Below are 14,396 nucleotides of genomic sequence, written 5' to 3'. Positions count from 1 at the left end.
TGTGTGTGTGTGTGTATGGGTGCTGGGTAGGTGGTTTTTGACTTGTATATGAATCTCAGAGTCCAGATAGTCTCTGAATGTAAAGAAAGCTTGGTCTTGTCTGGGCTTGTCTGGGCTTGCCTCCTGAGCGGATGAGGCACATCCGTCTCAGCCTATTTGAATAATGACAAAGTGTTAAGCCAATTCTCAGGGAGGAAACGATCTTGCAAGTACGATATGATCTTGGGGTTGGAGGAGAGAAGAATCTGCAACAAGTCTGCCAGTGGAAATGTTTGCCTTCTCTGGGTCTTGTGTGGTCCCATTGGGGAATCAGGGCGTATAAGACAGACACCAGAGAACAGCTTTGCTAAGACCTGAAGACCCTAGTACCCTCTTCCAGAATGCCCTGGGTCTTGTGTGGCCCCCATGGGGAAACCAGGGTATATAAGAAAGACGTCAGAGAACGGTTTCACTAAGACTGGAAGACCTTAGTTCCGTCTTCCAGAATGCAGTATTTGGAGCGGGAGAATCTGCTCTTTAATAGCTTTCAGCTACACAGGTTTCAGTTCCTCAAAGGCCGCACTTCTGACATTGAGAAGTCAGAACATAGTAATATCTGCATGAACATTGCAGCATTATTATTATTATTTTTATTTTACTTTAAGTTCTGGGATACATGTGTAGAACATGCAGGTTTGTTCCATAAGTATACATGTGCCATGGTGGTTTGCTGCAACTATCAACCTGTCATCTAGGTTTTAAGCCCCACATGGCATTAGGTATTTGTTCTAATACTCTCCCTCCCCTTACCCCTGACAGGCCCTGGTGTGTGATGTTCCTCTCCCTGTGTCCATGTATTCTCATTGTTCAACCCCCACTTATGAGTGAGAATACGTAGCATTTGGCTTTCTGTTCCTGTGTTAGTTTGCTGAGAATGATGGCTTTGCTTCCAGCTTCATCCATGTCCCTACAAAGGACATGAACTCTTTTTTAATGACTGCATAGTATTCCATGGTGTATATGTACCACATTTTCTTTATCCAGTCTGTCATTGATGGGCATTTGGGTTGGTTCCAAGTCTTTGCTATTGTGAATAGTGTCATTGCAGCATTATTTATAATAGCCAAGATATGAAAACAACCTAAGTGTCCAATAATGAATGGATAGATAAAGAAAGTATGGTCTAGAGAGGAACACATTGGAACATTATTGCATCTTACAAGAGAAGAAAATCCTGATATTTGGGACAATATGGATGAACCTGGATGACATTGAGCTCAGTGAAATAAGCCAGACACAGAAAGACAAGTACTGCATGATCTCACTTATACGTGTAAGAGTTAAAGAAAGAGGAAAGAAACACAAAAAGTGGCTCAACAGTCAAAGATGGGTTTATTTTGGAGAATAAACCTGAGAGGGGCTTCTAGCCAATTTCAGTCAGGAGTGCTCTCTCTTACAGACTAACAGTATATATTGGTTTTAGAGTGAAGGGGCTTATCACAAGCTTGAAATGTTTCTGTGTGGGGGAGAGGTTTGTAGGGGGGGTTGGAATGTCTCTGGGCAGAAAGGAGGTTATCTTGGGGCTGACATCTTCCCGCCCAGAAAGCAGGTTATCTTAGGGCTGACATGTCTGTGGTTGAGGATGTTATTTGTGGTTTATGGTCATGGTGACCTTAGCCATTAGGCTGATGCCATTTGGATTTAGGCAGTTTTTGATCAAGATGAAATTTTTTTTGTATTTGAGATGGAGTCTCGCTCTGTCACCCAGGTTGGAGTGCAGTGGCGTGATCTCGGCTCACTGCAAGCTCCGCCTCCCAGGTTCATGCCATTCTTCTGCCTCAGTCTCCCGAGTAGCTGGGACTACAGGTGTCCGCCACCATGCCTGGCTAATTTTTTTTGTATTTTTAGTAGAGACAGGGTTTCACCGTGTTAGCCAGGATGGTCTCAATCTCCTGACCTCGTGATCCGCCTGCCTCGGCCTCCCAAAGTGCTTGGATTACAGGCGTGAGCCACCATGCCCAGCCCCGATCAAGATGAAACTTAAAATGGCAGCACTTGTCCAAGATAGTGATACTCCTGTTCTGTCAATATGGGGAATCTTAAAAAAAAAAAAAAAAAAAAAGCCAAACTCTTAGAGACAGAGAGCAGAACTGTGGTTACCAGGGAATAGGGGTGGGAGGAAATGAGCAGATATTGGGGCACAAATGTGTGGGTTCTCTGGAGACTTGCATAGTATTAAGAAGTGGGTTTGCCCCAAATTGGAAAATGTGGGCTTTGTGTTCAAACAGTCTCACTTGGGTCTTAGGGCTGGTAAAGTTTGCTGGAAATTTGCATGTGCATTGTGCATACGCACGCTAGCATGATATTTAAATCAATGTTCTGAGAATTTTAAAGAGATACAGTTTTTCTATCTCAGCACAACATACTCATGAAGCATTTACCATCACCCTTAAAAAAGATCACACACAAAGTGTGGTCAGTTAATTGGTGAGTTAGGTAGATTCATCAAAACACCAGTTCCTCCTTTGTGCAGGCTAAATTTATGATGGTGGACATCTCTGGTCTTTATCCTGTTAATCTGGGTGTCCGAGTTTAATGCTAAATTTTAAAAGATGAGACTGGGTGCATCAGCTCGTGCCTGTAATCCCAGCACTTTGAGAGGCCGAGGTGGGTAGGTCACCTGAGGTCAGGAGTTTGAGACCAGCCTGGCCAACATGGTGAAACCCAGTCTTTACTAAAAAAAAAAAAAAAAAAAAAAGAAAGCTGAACTTGTTGCAATCTTGGCTCACTGTGACCTCTGCCTCCTGGGTTCAAGTGATTCTCCTGCCTCAGTCTCCTGAGTTAGCAGGGACTATGGGCGCCTGCCATCATGCCTGGCTAATTTTTTTGTGTATTTTAGTAGAGTGAGGGTTTTGCCACATAAGCCACTTTGGTCTTTCCCTTATTGCCCTTCTGACCAAGCTGAGGTGGGTGATCCTTCCCCTCCCTCAGCTGGGACAGGTGAATCACCCATCTTGGCCTCCCAAAGTGCTGGGAACAAGCATGAGTCACCGCACCTGGTCTTGTTAACGGACATTGAATTTCCTTTTGATGAAGTGGACAGGATGGTGATTAACTGTTAACGGACTTTGAATTTTCTTTTTTCTTTCTTTCTTTTTTTTTTTTTTGGAGCGAGTTTCGCTCTGTTTCTAGGCTGGAGTGCAGTGGCGTGATCTTGGCTCACTGCAACCTCTGCCTCCCAGGTTCAAGCGATTCTCCTGCCTCAGCCTCCTGCGTAGCTGGGACCACAGGTGCCCGCCACCACGCCTGGCTAATTTTTTTTGTATTTTTAGTAGAGACGGCGTTTCACCATGTTGGCCAGGCTGGTCTCGAACTCCTGACCTCAGGTGGTTCACCCGCTTCGGCCTCCCAAAATGCTGGGATTACAGGTGTGAGACACTGTGACTGGCCTTGCATTTTATTTTCTATAAAACCCTGTGTATACACTCTTTTTTCAAAAATTGAGGTGAAAATCATATAACATCAAATAATTTTCCTTCCTTCCTTCCTTCCTTCCTTCCTTCCTTCCTTCCTTCCTTCCTTCCTTCCTTCCTCCCTCCCTTCCTTCGTCCCTCCCTCCCTCCTTCTCTCTCTCTCTCTTTCTCTCTTTTCTTTCTTTGTATTCCTTTGTCACCCTAGCTGGAGTGCAGCATGAACATAGCTCACTACAGACTCCTGGGTTCAAGCCTCCTGTCTCAGCCTTCCTGTTAATGGACTTTGAATTTCTTTTTCTTCTTTTTTTTTTTTTTGGAAATGGAGTCTCGCTCTGTTGCCCAAGCTGGAGTGCAGAGGCTTGATCTTGGCTCACTGCAACCTCCGCTTCCCAGGTTCAAGCGATTCTCCTGCCTCAGCCTCCCAAGTAGCTGGGATTACAGGCAGGTATGGTGGTGGGCACCTGTAATCCCAGCTACTCGAGAGGCTAAGCCAGGAAAATCACTTGAACCCGGGAGGTGGAGGTTGCAGTGAGCTGAGACCGCACCACTGCATTCCAGCCTGGGTGACAAGAGCGAAACTCCATCTCAAAAAACAAACAAACAAATAAACAAAGAAAAAAGAAAATAGAACTGATTCAAATGACTGTGAAGCACCTGAAGGAAAATTCTTGATTGGTAGAAACACAAAGAAATCCTCAAAGATTGCACATCTAAAAAATTCCATTTTATATTCCTGTGAACAGTTTTACTCCTATTGGTAGATTACTGTAAGCTAGTTTATACAATACATATTTTTCCTTTTTGACTGACTTATTTCATTGAGCATAATGTCCTCAAACTAATCATGTCTTCCCAACCATCCCCTAAAGTCTTAACTCATTTCAGCATTAACTCAAAAGTCCACAGTCCAAAATCTCATCTGAGACAAGGCAAGTCCTTTCTGTCTGTGGGTCTTTAAATCAAAAGCAAGTTAGTTACTTCCTATATACAGTGGGGTACAGGCATTGGATATACCCATTCCAAATGGGAGAAATTGGCCAAAATTGAAGGCCCCCTGCAATTCCAGAATCTAGTGGGGCAGTCAAATCTTTTTTTTTTTTTTTAGAGATAAAGTGTCTCTCTGTCACCCAGGCTGGAGTACAGTGACTCAATCTTGGCTCACTGCAACCTCTGCCTCCTGGGTTAAAGCGATTCTCTTGCATCAGCCATGGGGACTACAGGCGCATGCCGCCATGCCTGGCTAATTTTTTTTTTTTTTTTTTTTTGTATTTTAGTAGAAACAGGGTTTCACCATATTGCCCAGGCTGGTCTTGAACTCTTGAGCTCAGGCAATCTGCCCGCCTCGGCCTCCCAAAGTGTTAGGATGACAAGTGTGAGCCACTGTGCCTGGCCAAGGCAGTCAAATCTCTTTTTAAAATTATACTGTTAAGTTCTAGGGTACATGTGTACAACATGCAGGTTTGTTACATATGTATACATGTGCTGTGTTGGTTTACTGCACCCATTAACTTGTCATTTACATTAGGTGTTTCTCCTGATGCTATCCCTCCCCGCTCCCCCCACTCCACACTCCACGACAGGCCCTGGTGTGTGATGTTCCCCACCCTGTGTCCCAGTATTCTCATTGTTCAATTCCCACCTATGAGTGAGAACATGCGGTGTTTGGTTTTCTGTTCTTGTGATAGTTTGCTGAGAATGATGGTTTCCAACTTCATCTGTGTCCCTACAAAGGACATGAACTCACCTTTTTTATGGCTGCATAGTATTCCATGGTGTATATGTGCCACATTTTCTTAATCCAGTCTGTCATCGATGGACATTTGGGTTGGTTCCAAGTCTTGGCTATTGTGAATAGTCAGGCAGTCAAATCTTAAAGCTGCCAGATAATCTCCTTTGACTCCGTGTCTCACATCCAGGTCACGCTGATGTAAGTGGTGGGTTCTCATGGTCTTGGGCAGCCCCTTCCCTGTGGCTTTACAGGGTACAGCCTCCCTCCTGGTTACTTTCACAAGCTGGCGTCGAGTGTCTGTGGCTTTTTCAGATGCATGGTCCTGAGTCCAAGTAAGGTTGGAGAGGGGCTGCAGGGCTAGATTTGTGGGGGAGGGCGGTGCGTGGGTCTCACTTCCCCTCCCTCAGCTGGGGACACCCCACATCGCTCCTCTCACTTCCCCCTCTAGAGGTGAGAGCAAGGATGCAAGATGCGGGATTATCTGGGTTGGAATCCCGAGTCCACTACTGTGTAGATGAATTGCCTTGGACTTGTGACTCAGGTTTTCTGCCACTATTTTCCTTAACTGTTAAATACAGAGGCCCCAGCAGTTATAAAACCAGTAACTTTGGTTTGACTTAACGTTTTGCGCCTCTGTTTTTCTCATCTGTGAAATGGGATGATGACGATTCCTCCAGGTTTGTAAGTCTTGCATGAACACGAGCTGAGTTAATGTGTTAAAACGGTGTGCAGTCCATATTAAATGCCGTCAGGAGCATTTGACTTTACTTTGAGTCCCCAATTCCAAAATCCAAAAAGCCCTGGAAATCAAGTTGTTTTGGTAAATTGTTTGGCGGCAATCTCTGACCTGAACTAACTTTTTGTTAATTGTAGTCCTTTTTTTTTTTTTTAAGACAGAGTCTCACTCTGTTACCCAGGCTGGAGTGCAGTGGCACTATCTCAGCTCACTGCAACCTCCACCTCCTGGGTTCCAGAGATTCTCCTGTCTCAGCCTCCCTAGTAGCAGGGATTACAGGTACCCATCACCACACCCAGCTAATTGTTATATGTTTAGTAGAGATGAGGTTTCACCATGTTAGCCAGGCTGGTTATTGTAGTCTTGATTTTTTTTTTTTTTTTTTTTTTTTTGAGGTGGAGTTTCGCTCTTGTCACCCAGGCTGGAGTGCAATGTCATGATCTTGGCTCACTGCAGCCTTCATCTCCTGGGTTTAAGTGATCCTCCTGCCTCAGCCTCCTGAGTAGCTGGGGTTACAGGTGCCGGCCACCATGTCCGGCTGAGTATTTTTAGTAGAGACGGGGTTTTCCCATGTTGACCAGGCTGGTCTTGAACTCCTGACCTCAGGTGATCCGCCCACCTCGGCCTCCCAAAGTGCTGGGACTACAGGCATGAACCACTGCGCCAGGCCTGTAGTCTTGATTTTTATCCCACTTAATGTGAATGTTAACACTTCTCATTGTAAAAAAAAAAAAAAAAAAAAAAAAAAATAGGTATGGTGTTTGATTACAAAATGCTGTCCCAACCTCGCTGAAGTGATGCATAAAAGATGGTATAAACGCTGGGCACAGTAGTTCACGCCTATAATCCCAGCACTTTGGGAGGCCGAGGCAGGTGGATCACCAGGTCAAGAGATCGAGACCATCCTGGCCAACATGATGAAACCCTGTCTCTACTAATAACAGAAAAATTAGCCAGGCATGGTGGCGGATTGCTGTAGTCCCAGACTTGAGAGGCTGAGGCAGAAGAATCACTTGAACCTGGGTGGGTGGAGGTTGCAGTGAGATGAGATTGCGCCACTGCACTCCAGCCTGGACAATAGAGCGAGACTCCATCTCAAAATAAAATAATAAAAAAAAGATGGTCTAATCCTGTACACCATCTTTAAATACTGGAAAATTCTGGGTTCCAAAATGTATTTGAGGTCCGGTGCAGTGGCTCATGCCTGTAATCCCAGCACTCGGGAAGGCGGAGGCGGGAAGAGGGGCATTTCGGGAGACCGAAGTTTGAGACCAACTGGGGCAATGTAATGAGACCTCATCTCAAAAAAAAAAAAAAAAAAAAAAAAAAAAAGCCGGGGTGTGGTGGCCTGTGTTGGCGGTCCTAGCTATTTGGGAGGCTGAGGTGGGAGGATCACTTGAGCCCAGGAGTTTGAGGCTGCAGTGAGACACGGTCATGCCACTGCACTGTAGCCTGGGTGACAGCAAGACCCTGTATTTTCAGTAGAGGTGAGGTTTCGCCAGGTTGGCCAGACTGGTCTTGAACTCCTGACCTCAAGTGATCTTTTATTATTATTAAAGTTCTGGGGTACATGTGCAGGATGTGCAGTTCCGTTACATAGGTAAACGTGTTCCATGGTGGTCTGCTACACCTGTCACCAGGCTGGAGTGCAATGGCGCGATCTCGGCTCACGGCAACCTCCGCCTCCCGCGTTCAAGTGATTCTCCTGCCTCAGCCTCCTGAGTAGCTGGGATTACAAGCGCCCTCAACCACGCATGGCTAATTTTTGTATTTTTAGTAGAGACGGAGTTTTACCATGTTGGCCAGGCTGGTCTGGAACTCCTGATCTCAAGTGATCCACCCACCTTGGCCTCCCAGCTTGTTAGGTATTTTGCACTGTCTGCTTTGAGGGACAGTCACCCAAAGTGATCTCTGTGTTTCGTCTCTTGTCAAATAGAGGCACCAAGGAGAAAACAGAACTTTTTTTTTTTTTTGACAGGGAATCTTACTCTTTTGCTCAGGCTGGAGTGCAGTGGCATGATCACGGCTCACTGTAGCCTTTGACCTTCCGGGCTCTACCCAACCTCCCATTTCAGCCTCCCGAGTAGCTTGGACTAGCACACCACTACATCTGGTTAATTTTTGTACTTTTTGTAGGGATGGTTGTCTCACTATGTTACCCAGGCTGGTCTTGAACCCCGAGGCTCAAATGATCTGCCTTCCTCAGCCTCCCAAAGTGCTGGGATTATAAGTGTGAGCCACCGTGCCCAGACTGCTTCCTCTATTCTTCAAACATCCCTAACCAAGAACCTTTTTTTTTTTTTTTTTTTTTTCTGAGACAGAGTCTTGCTCTGTCGCCCAGGCTGGAGTGCAGTGGCGCAATCTTGGCTCACTGCAACCTCCACCTCCAGGGTTCAAGCGATTCTCCTGCCTCAGTCGGCCGAGTAGCTGGGATTACAGATGCATGCCACCATGCCCGGCTGATTTTTGCATTTTTTAATAGGAAAATGAAAAGACAGAAAAAACTCAATGCCCTCCCTTGTCCTACCCGCCACCCCACCCCGACTCCCACCCCGGGTGACCCCTGTGTGTAAACATTTTCTTTCGAACTTAAATAAAATTTAAAAAACCCTAATCAGAAGCAGTGGTCAGGGGCGCACCCACTGCACTCCAAAGAAAGTCTCATCAGTGTTTCGGGAAGGCAAAAGTGTCCCAGTAAGGTTGGTGCAGAGTGTGTCTCCTCGGGCCAGGGGCGTCAGGCGCTGGGAGGCAATGGTACAACCTTGGTGGAAGCTGAGACGCAGCAGACTGATGCTACGGGAGGCGGGAGAGCAGATTCCCACGGCCAGGGTGGTGGGGTGGTGGTGTCTGGAGGTTGACGTGGAGGAGCAGATGGCCAGCGTCACCTGGATGTGGACCATGTAGATGCCGTCACGATGGATACGTAGCTGCCCCTTGTCCAGCTCTGGTCCACGCAGGAAGGAGCGGCCCAGTGCTGGGCCCCCCTGCCAGTATAGCCTGGGGTCCTGCTGAGGTCCTGGGGCACAGGATTAGAGGGATGAGAGGATGAAGTTTTAGGGAAACTGAGGCACAGGGGGTCATAGAGAAAGTCAGATATAGAGATCGAGAGTTAGAGATCAAGAGATAGGTTGGACATGGTGGCTCATGCCTGAAATCCCAGCAGTTTAGGAGGCCAAGGTGGGTGGATCACCTGAGGTCAGGAGTTCTAGACCAGCCTGGACAACATGGCAAGACCCCCATCTCTACAAAAAATAAAAAGTTAGCCAAGTGTGGTGGTGTATGACTCTGGTCTTGGCTACTCTTGGGGGGAGGCTGAGGCTGGAGGATCGCTTGAACCTGGAAGGATGAGACTGCAGTGAGCTATGATCACACCACTGCACTCCAGTATGGGTGACAGAAACCCTGTCCCAAAAAAAAAAAAAAAAAAAAAAAAAAAGGAGGGGAGTAGAAGGTTAGAGATCTAAAGGGAAGGAGAGAGGGGTAAGGGGAGAGGCGTAGAGAGAGGGACCGAGAGATACCAGGAAAGAGAGAGAGAGAGAAAAAAACAGAAACAGACAAGGGTAGAGACAGATGGGGAGGGTGCTATATATAGAGAGAGAATGCATGAGAGAGCACGAGAGAGCATGAGAGAGTGTGTGTGAGACAGAGGACGGAAAGCTTGAGAGCGTGCACAAGAGAGTATGCAAGAGAGCGCGAGCCAGCCAGAGAGCGTGAGAGAGCAGGAGAGAGCAGGAGAGCCAGAGAGTAAGACAGCATGAGAGAGAGAGAGAGAGAGAGAGCATGAGAGTGACAGCACGAGAGAGCAAGAGAGAGCAAGAAAGAGTAATAGAGAGTAAGAGAGAGTAAGAGCGCATGAGAGAGCAAGAGAGAGCTCGGAGAGTGCATGAGAGCGAGAGAGCACAAGAGTGCATGAGAGAGAGAGAGAGAGCACGAGAGAGCTTGAGAGAGTGAGAGAGCATGAGAGAGACAGCATGAGAAAGCCAGAGAGAGTAAGAGAGCACAAGAGGGCATGAGAGAGAGAGAGCAAGAGAGAGCTCGAGAGAGTGCATGAGAGAGAGAGCATGAGAGTGACAGACAGCACGAGAGAGCACGAGAGAGCACGAGAGAGTGAGCATGAGAGAGCACGAGAGAGCACGAGAGTGTGTGTGAGAGAGAGGACGAGAGAGCTTGAGGGATCATGCACAAGACAGCGAGAGAGAGAGCGTGAGAGAGCGAGAGAAGGAGAGGAGAGAGTGCGAGAAACAGCATGAGAGAGAGAGAGCAAGAGAGAGTGTGTGTGTGAGAGAGAGGACGAGACCTACAGAGCTCGAGAGAGTGCACGAGACAGTGAGCGAGAGAGCGAGAGAGAGGACACGCGAGAGACAGCTCCAGAGAATTCCCCAAGGGAAGCCTGCTCGGGTAACACCCTGAACCCCAATAAAAGCTTTGGCTCCCAGGTCCCTTTCTTTTTCTTGCTCTCCAGCCGCCGGTTGAGTGTCTCAGAGAGCTCCGACACCTTCCCGTTGGCCCTCTTCTCTCTAGGATCTTTATTTTTTTGAGAGACGGTGTCTGACCCTGTCACCCAGGCTGGAGTGCAGTGGTGCAATCATAGCTCACTGCGGCCTCAGCCTCTGGGGCTCAAGCTATCTCCCACCTCAGCCCTCCTGAGTCACTGGGAAGTGGCGTGCGTCACCATGACCAGCTAATTTTCAAAATTTTGTTCTAGAGATGGTGGTCTTGCTATGTTTTGCAAGCTGGTCTCGAACTGCTGGGCTCAAGCGATCCTTCCGCCTCAGCCTCCCAAAGCGCTGGGATCACAGTCGTGAGCCACGGTGCTCGGCCGTATTTCATGTGTTTCTCGCAGCATCTCCAGTCTCCGTGTGTTATCTGACTGACACACCTGAGCCTCACCCTCCTTTTCACTCGAGGCTCTTCTGGACACTGGCTGCCTTGTTAGGAAGGAACTGAACACAGGTCAAACAGGAGCCATCAAGGTTGTTTACCAGGCTTTGCAAATTTCCTGTATTGTTTACCAGGCTTTGCAAATTTCCTGTAAGAGTGACACCTGGTCCCCCGTCAGACACTTAGGCATGACATCATCCACCAGAAGAAAGAACTGTCATGTGAAAGACACTGTCAACACGCACGGTCACGCCCGGTGCCTGTCGATGCGGGGCTGGAGTTTACAATCACTCTCCAGAAAGGGGCCTCAAGACCAAATTACAGGAAAAATATAGGGGGGAGAGAGAGAGAGAGAGCGAGATCAGGGGTCAGAGACCCAAGGAGAAGAGAGAGAAACAAAGGTCCTTTCCATTACAAAATGGAAGGAACAAGCCTGCAGTGATATTAGTCTCTGGGGATGAACCGTGGAAAAACAGAAGAGGAAGAAGTGTTCGAGAGAGGCTGGGAGGAGACAGATATTCTCACCTAGCGCAGAATGGTTCATTTCATCTCCCTTAAGGCTTCTTGCGATGCCACCCACTCAGAGACCCCCTGCCCCCCACCGCCACGACTCCACTTTAAATGAGAACCCCAACCTTGGCATGCCCGGATTCCCCACCCACATCCTTGCCTGATTTTTCTCTAAAACCTGCTCTTGGCCTGTTTTACTCTCTGTGGCATTGTTCTGTTTCTCACATGTTCATTTTTATCTTTTGTCATCTCCTCGGTAGGAGTAATAGTAGAAGGGAAGCTCACCAGGGAGGGATTTCTGTCTGTTTTGTGCGCAGCACCGGAACAAGGCCTGCCCACTGCAGATGTATAATTAGTGCTTGTGGCATGAATGGAGGAAGGGTAGCCATTCCTGTGAGCGTTTTGTTTACTAACAAAATCCCTTTGATTCTTCTAAGGGAGGAGATTGAATGTGAAGGACTGAGAGCGAAGAGAGAGAAAGGTAGTGGATGCCCAGAAACGCACACCTGCTCCGTGTCTCTCTCTCTCTCTCTCACTCATTCTGTCCCTTTTCCTCTTTCTCTTGGGCATAATCTCTCTTTCTCCCTCACCCTCTTTCTCTTCTTCCCCCTCTGTCACTTCCTCTCTCTCTCTGCCATTCTCCTTTCTCTTTTCTTTCTTTCTTTCTTTCTTTCTTTCTTTCTTTCTTTCTTTCTTTCTTTCTTTCTTTCTTTTCTTTCTTTCCTTCCTTCTTTCTTCCTTTCTTCCTGTCTCTTCCCTCCCTCCTTCTCTCCCTCTTTCTTTCTTTCTTTTCTTTCTTTCCTTTCTCTTTCCTTTCATTTATTTATTTGTTTACTTATTTATTTGACAGAATCTCCTTCTGTCATCTAGGCTGGAGCGCAGCAGCATAATCTCAGCTGACTGCAACCTCGGCCTCTCAGGTTCAAGCGATTCTGCTGCCTCAGCCTCCCGAGTAGCTGGGATCACAGGCACCTGCTACCACGCCCAGCTAATTTTTGTATTTTTAGTGGAGACGATGTTTCACCATGTTGGCCAGGCTGATCTCAAACTCCTGGGCTCAAGTGATCCACCGCCCTCGGCCTCCCAAAGTGCTGGGATTACAGGCGTGAGCAACCACACCCGGCGGCCTCTCTGGTTTTCATTCACTGTTCCTCTCTGTGTCTCCCTCCCTCTCCGTCTCCTGTATCTCTCTTTCTCTCTTTCTTTCTCCCTTGCTCTCTCTTCCTGTGTCTCTCCCTGTTTCTTTCTCTATTTCTTTCCCTGTCTTCTTCTGTCTCCGTCTGTCCCCTCTGTCCCTCTCTGTCCTTGTTTCTCGCTGTCTCTCCCTCCCTTTCTCTTGGCCTCTCCCTCCCTCTCCGTCTCTCTTCTGTCTCCTCTTCTCTGTTTCCTTCCCTATCTCTCCCTGTCTCTCTCCCTCCGTCTCTCTCGGTCTCTCCCCACTTGTCTTTCTATCTCTCCTTCCTTCTCTCTCTGTGTCTCCTCTCCCCGTCCCTCCACGTCCCCCGTGTTACCTGTATGGTTCAGCTGCAGCTCAGCTATGTCCCACTGGAAGAAAAGACCAGAAAACAGGGCACGGACGTAAGCAGAGAGGTTCTCTGTGTCCCCCGTGCCAGGAGCTCTCAATTCTCTGTCCGTCCTCCTTTCCACCTCTCATCCCACGGCGCGCACGGGTAAGTACATTTTATTTTATTTACTCTTAAGACTTCTTAAAGAGGAAGCAGGTCTGAACCAGCGGGGAGCGTAAAGTCGAGACCTTCAAAAGAACTTCTTAGTTTCCCGAATCGTTTTCCTGTATGTCACTGGGCGCGAGTGCACCGCGCGTACCGGACTCTCTCCGCTGCAAAGGTGCCCGGCGCAGTCCCCAAGGGGACCCCTCCCCCACCCGGAGCGAGTGGCTGGGGCCATCCCTTCCTAGGAGGCCTCAGGGAGCCCCCACGCCCAGCCTTGTGAAGCCCCCAGCAGCCTCTGAGTCAGCCTGCCGGGGAACACCAGAGCCGAGTCATCTTCCATTTCCATGTGCGCCTACCTTTCCCATCCCGGGATCTCCCTGTACCTCCTGGCAGGGTGACTCTCTCGGAGCCCCTACACCGCGCAGCCTGGTCCCCGCCTCGCCTCCCTGTTCTGGTCTCTGTTTCAGCCCCTACCAGATCTTCCTCCCTGGCCTCTTTGTACCCATCTCATTCTGATTTTGTCTTTTCTGTCACGCGCCTCTCAGTCTCTGCCCTGGTGCACGGTTCCTCCGCCCCTCTCCGTATTCTCTGCCGGAATAAGTTGGGATGTTTTCTTCCCAACTTTCTTTTTTTTTTTTTTTTTTGAGACGGAGTCTCGCTCTGTCGCCCAGGCTGGAGTGCAGTGGCCGGTTCTCAGCTCACTGCAAGCTCCGCCTCCCGGGTTTATGCCATTCTCCTGCCTCAGCCTCCGAGTAGCTGGGACTACAGGCGCCCGCCACCTCGACCGGCTAGTTTTTTGTATTTTTTAGTAGAGACGGGGTTTCACCGTGTTAGCCAGGATGGTCTCGATCTCCTGACCTCGTGATCCGCCCGTCTTGGCCTCCCAAAGTGCTGGGATTACAGGCTTGAGCCACCGCGCCCGGCCTTTTTCCCAACTTTCTATCTCAACTCACCCCAAGTGACTCGAGCGGCAGCTGCTGCTGAGCCCGTGAGAGGCGCTGGATGCAGACCACGAGGCAGATCGCCAAGCCCGCGACCAGTGGAACCAAAGCAGCCCGCAGGACGCACGCATAGGGCCTGCGCCGTACCGCGTAGCCGGAACCCTCCTCCGGCATCGCCGCCGCGATCACCTTCGCTAGCGCAGGCGGGGCGAGGGAGGCGCAGAGCGCCGCGGAGAAGGAAGGAAGGCAACTGCAGCCCCCTCCCGGGGCTCCTGGGCGTCTACTTGCCTCAACTTGTCAGGGGACCAGCCTGCCCCTCTCTGGGGATGTCCGGCGGGTCGAGGGGAGGGACTTGAACGATTGGCGAGGGGAAATTCCCTCCAACTGCTACCAGTCTGCAGCTCCTACAGTGGGTGGAGGTGGTTGCCGGGTGGGCCAGGCGGTGGCCTCGGGTGAGTTGCCTGTCCCCAACCCCTC

General features: G+C 48.9%; 1 protein-coding gene across 1 annotated transcript; it reads right to left on the bottom strand.

Moving 5' to 3' along the window:
* Positions 1-8,377: 8,377 nt before the first annotated feature.
* On the bottom strand, positions 8,378-14,396 carry CD70 (CD70 molecule). The gene is made up of 3 exons (XM_023186789.3): positions 13,932-14,396; positions 12,820-12,853; positions 8,378-8,933 (listed from the first exon to the last, which is right to left on the bottom strand). Exons 1-3 carry the CDS (start codon positions 14,091-14,093, stop codon positions 8,545-8,547), a joined length of 585 nt encoding a protein of 194 aa, XP_023042557.1. The 5' UTR covers positions 14,094-14,396; the 3' UTR covers positions 8,378-8,544.

This window comes from Piliocolobus tephrosceles, chromosome 21 (assembly GCF_002776525.5).
Source record: "Piliocolobus tephrosceles isolate RC106 chromosome 21, ASM277652v3, whole genome shotgun sequence".
NCBI lineage: Eukaryota > Metazoa > Chordata > Mammalia > Primates > Cercopithecidae > Piliocolobus > Piliocolobus tephrosceles.
Note: the sequence above shows the minus strand (reverse complement) of the source record. Positions and strands in the feature narration are given on the sequence as shown.

Coding starts and splice junctions, on each gene's coding strand:
- CD70 (XM_023186789.3), bottom strand. CDS start 14,093: ATGCCGGAGGAGGGTTCCGGCTACGCGGTACGGCGCAGGCCCTATGCG. Junction 12,854..13,931: donor TGCCGCTCGAGTCACTTGGG/GTGAGTTGAGAT, acceptor CTTTTCTTCCAG/TGGGACATAGCTGAGCTGCA. Junction 8,934..12,819: donor GCTGCAGCTGAACCATACAG/GTAACACGGGGG, acceptor CCTGTGCCCCAG/GACCTCAGCAGGACCCCAGG.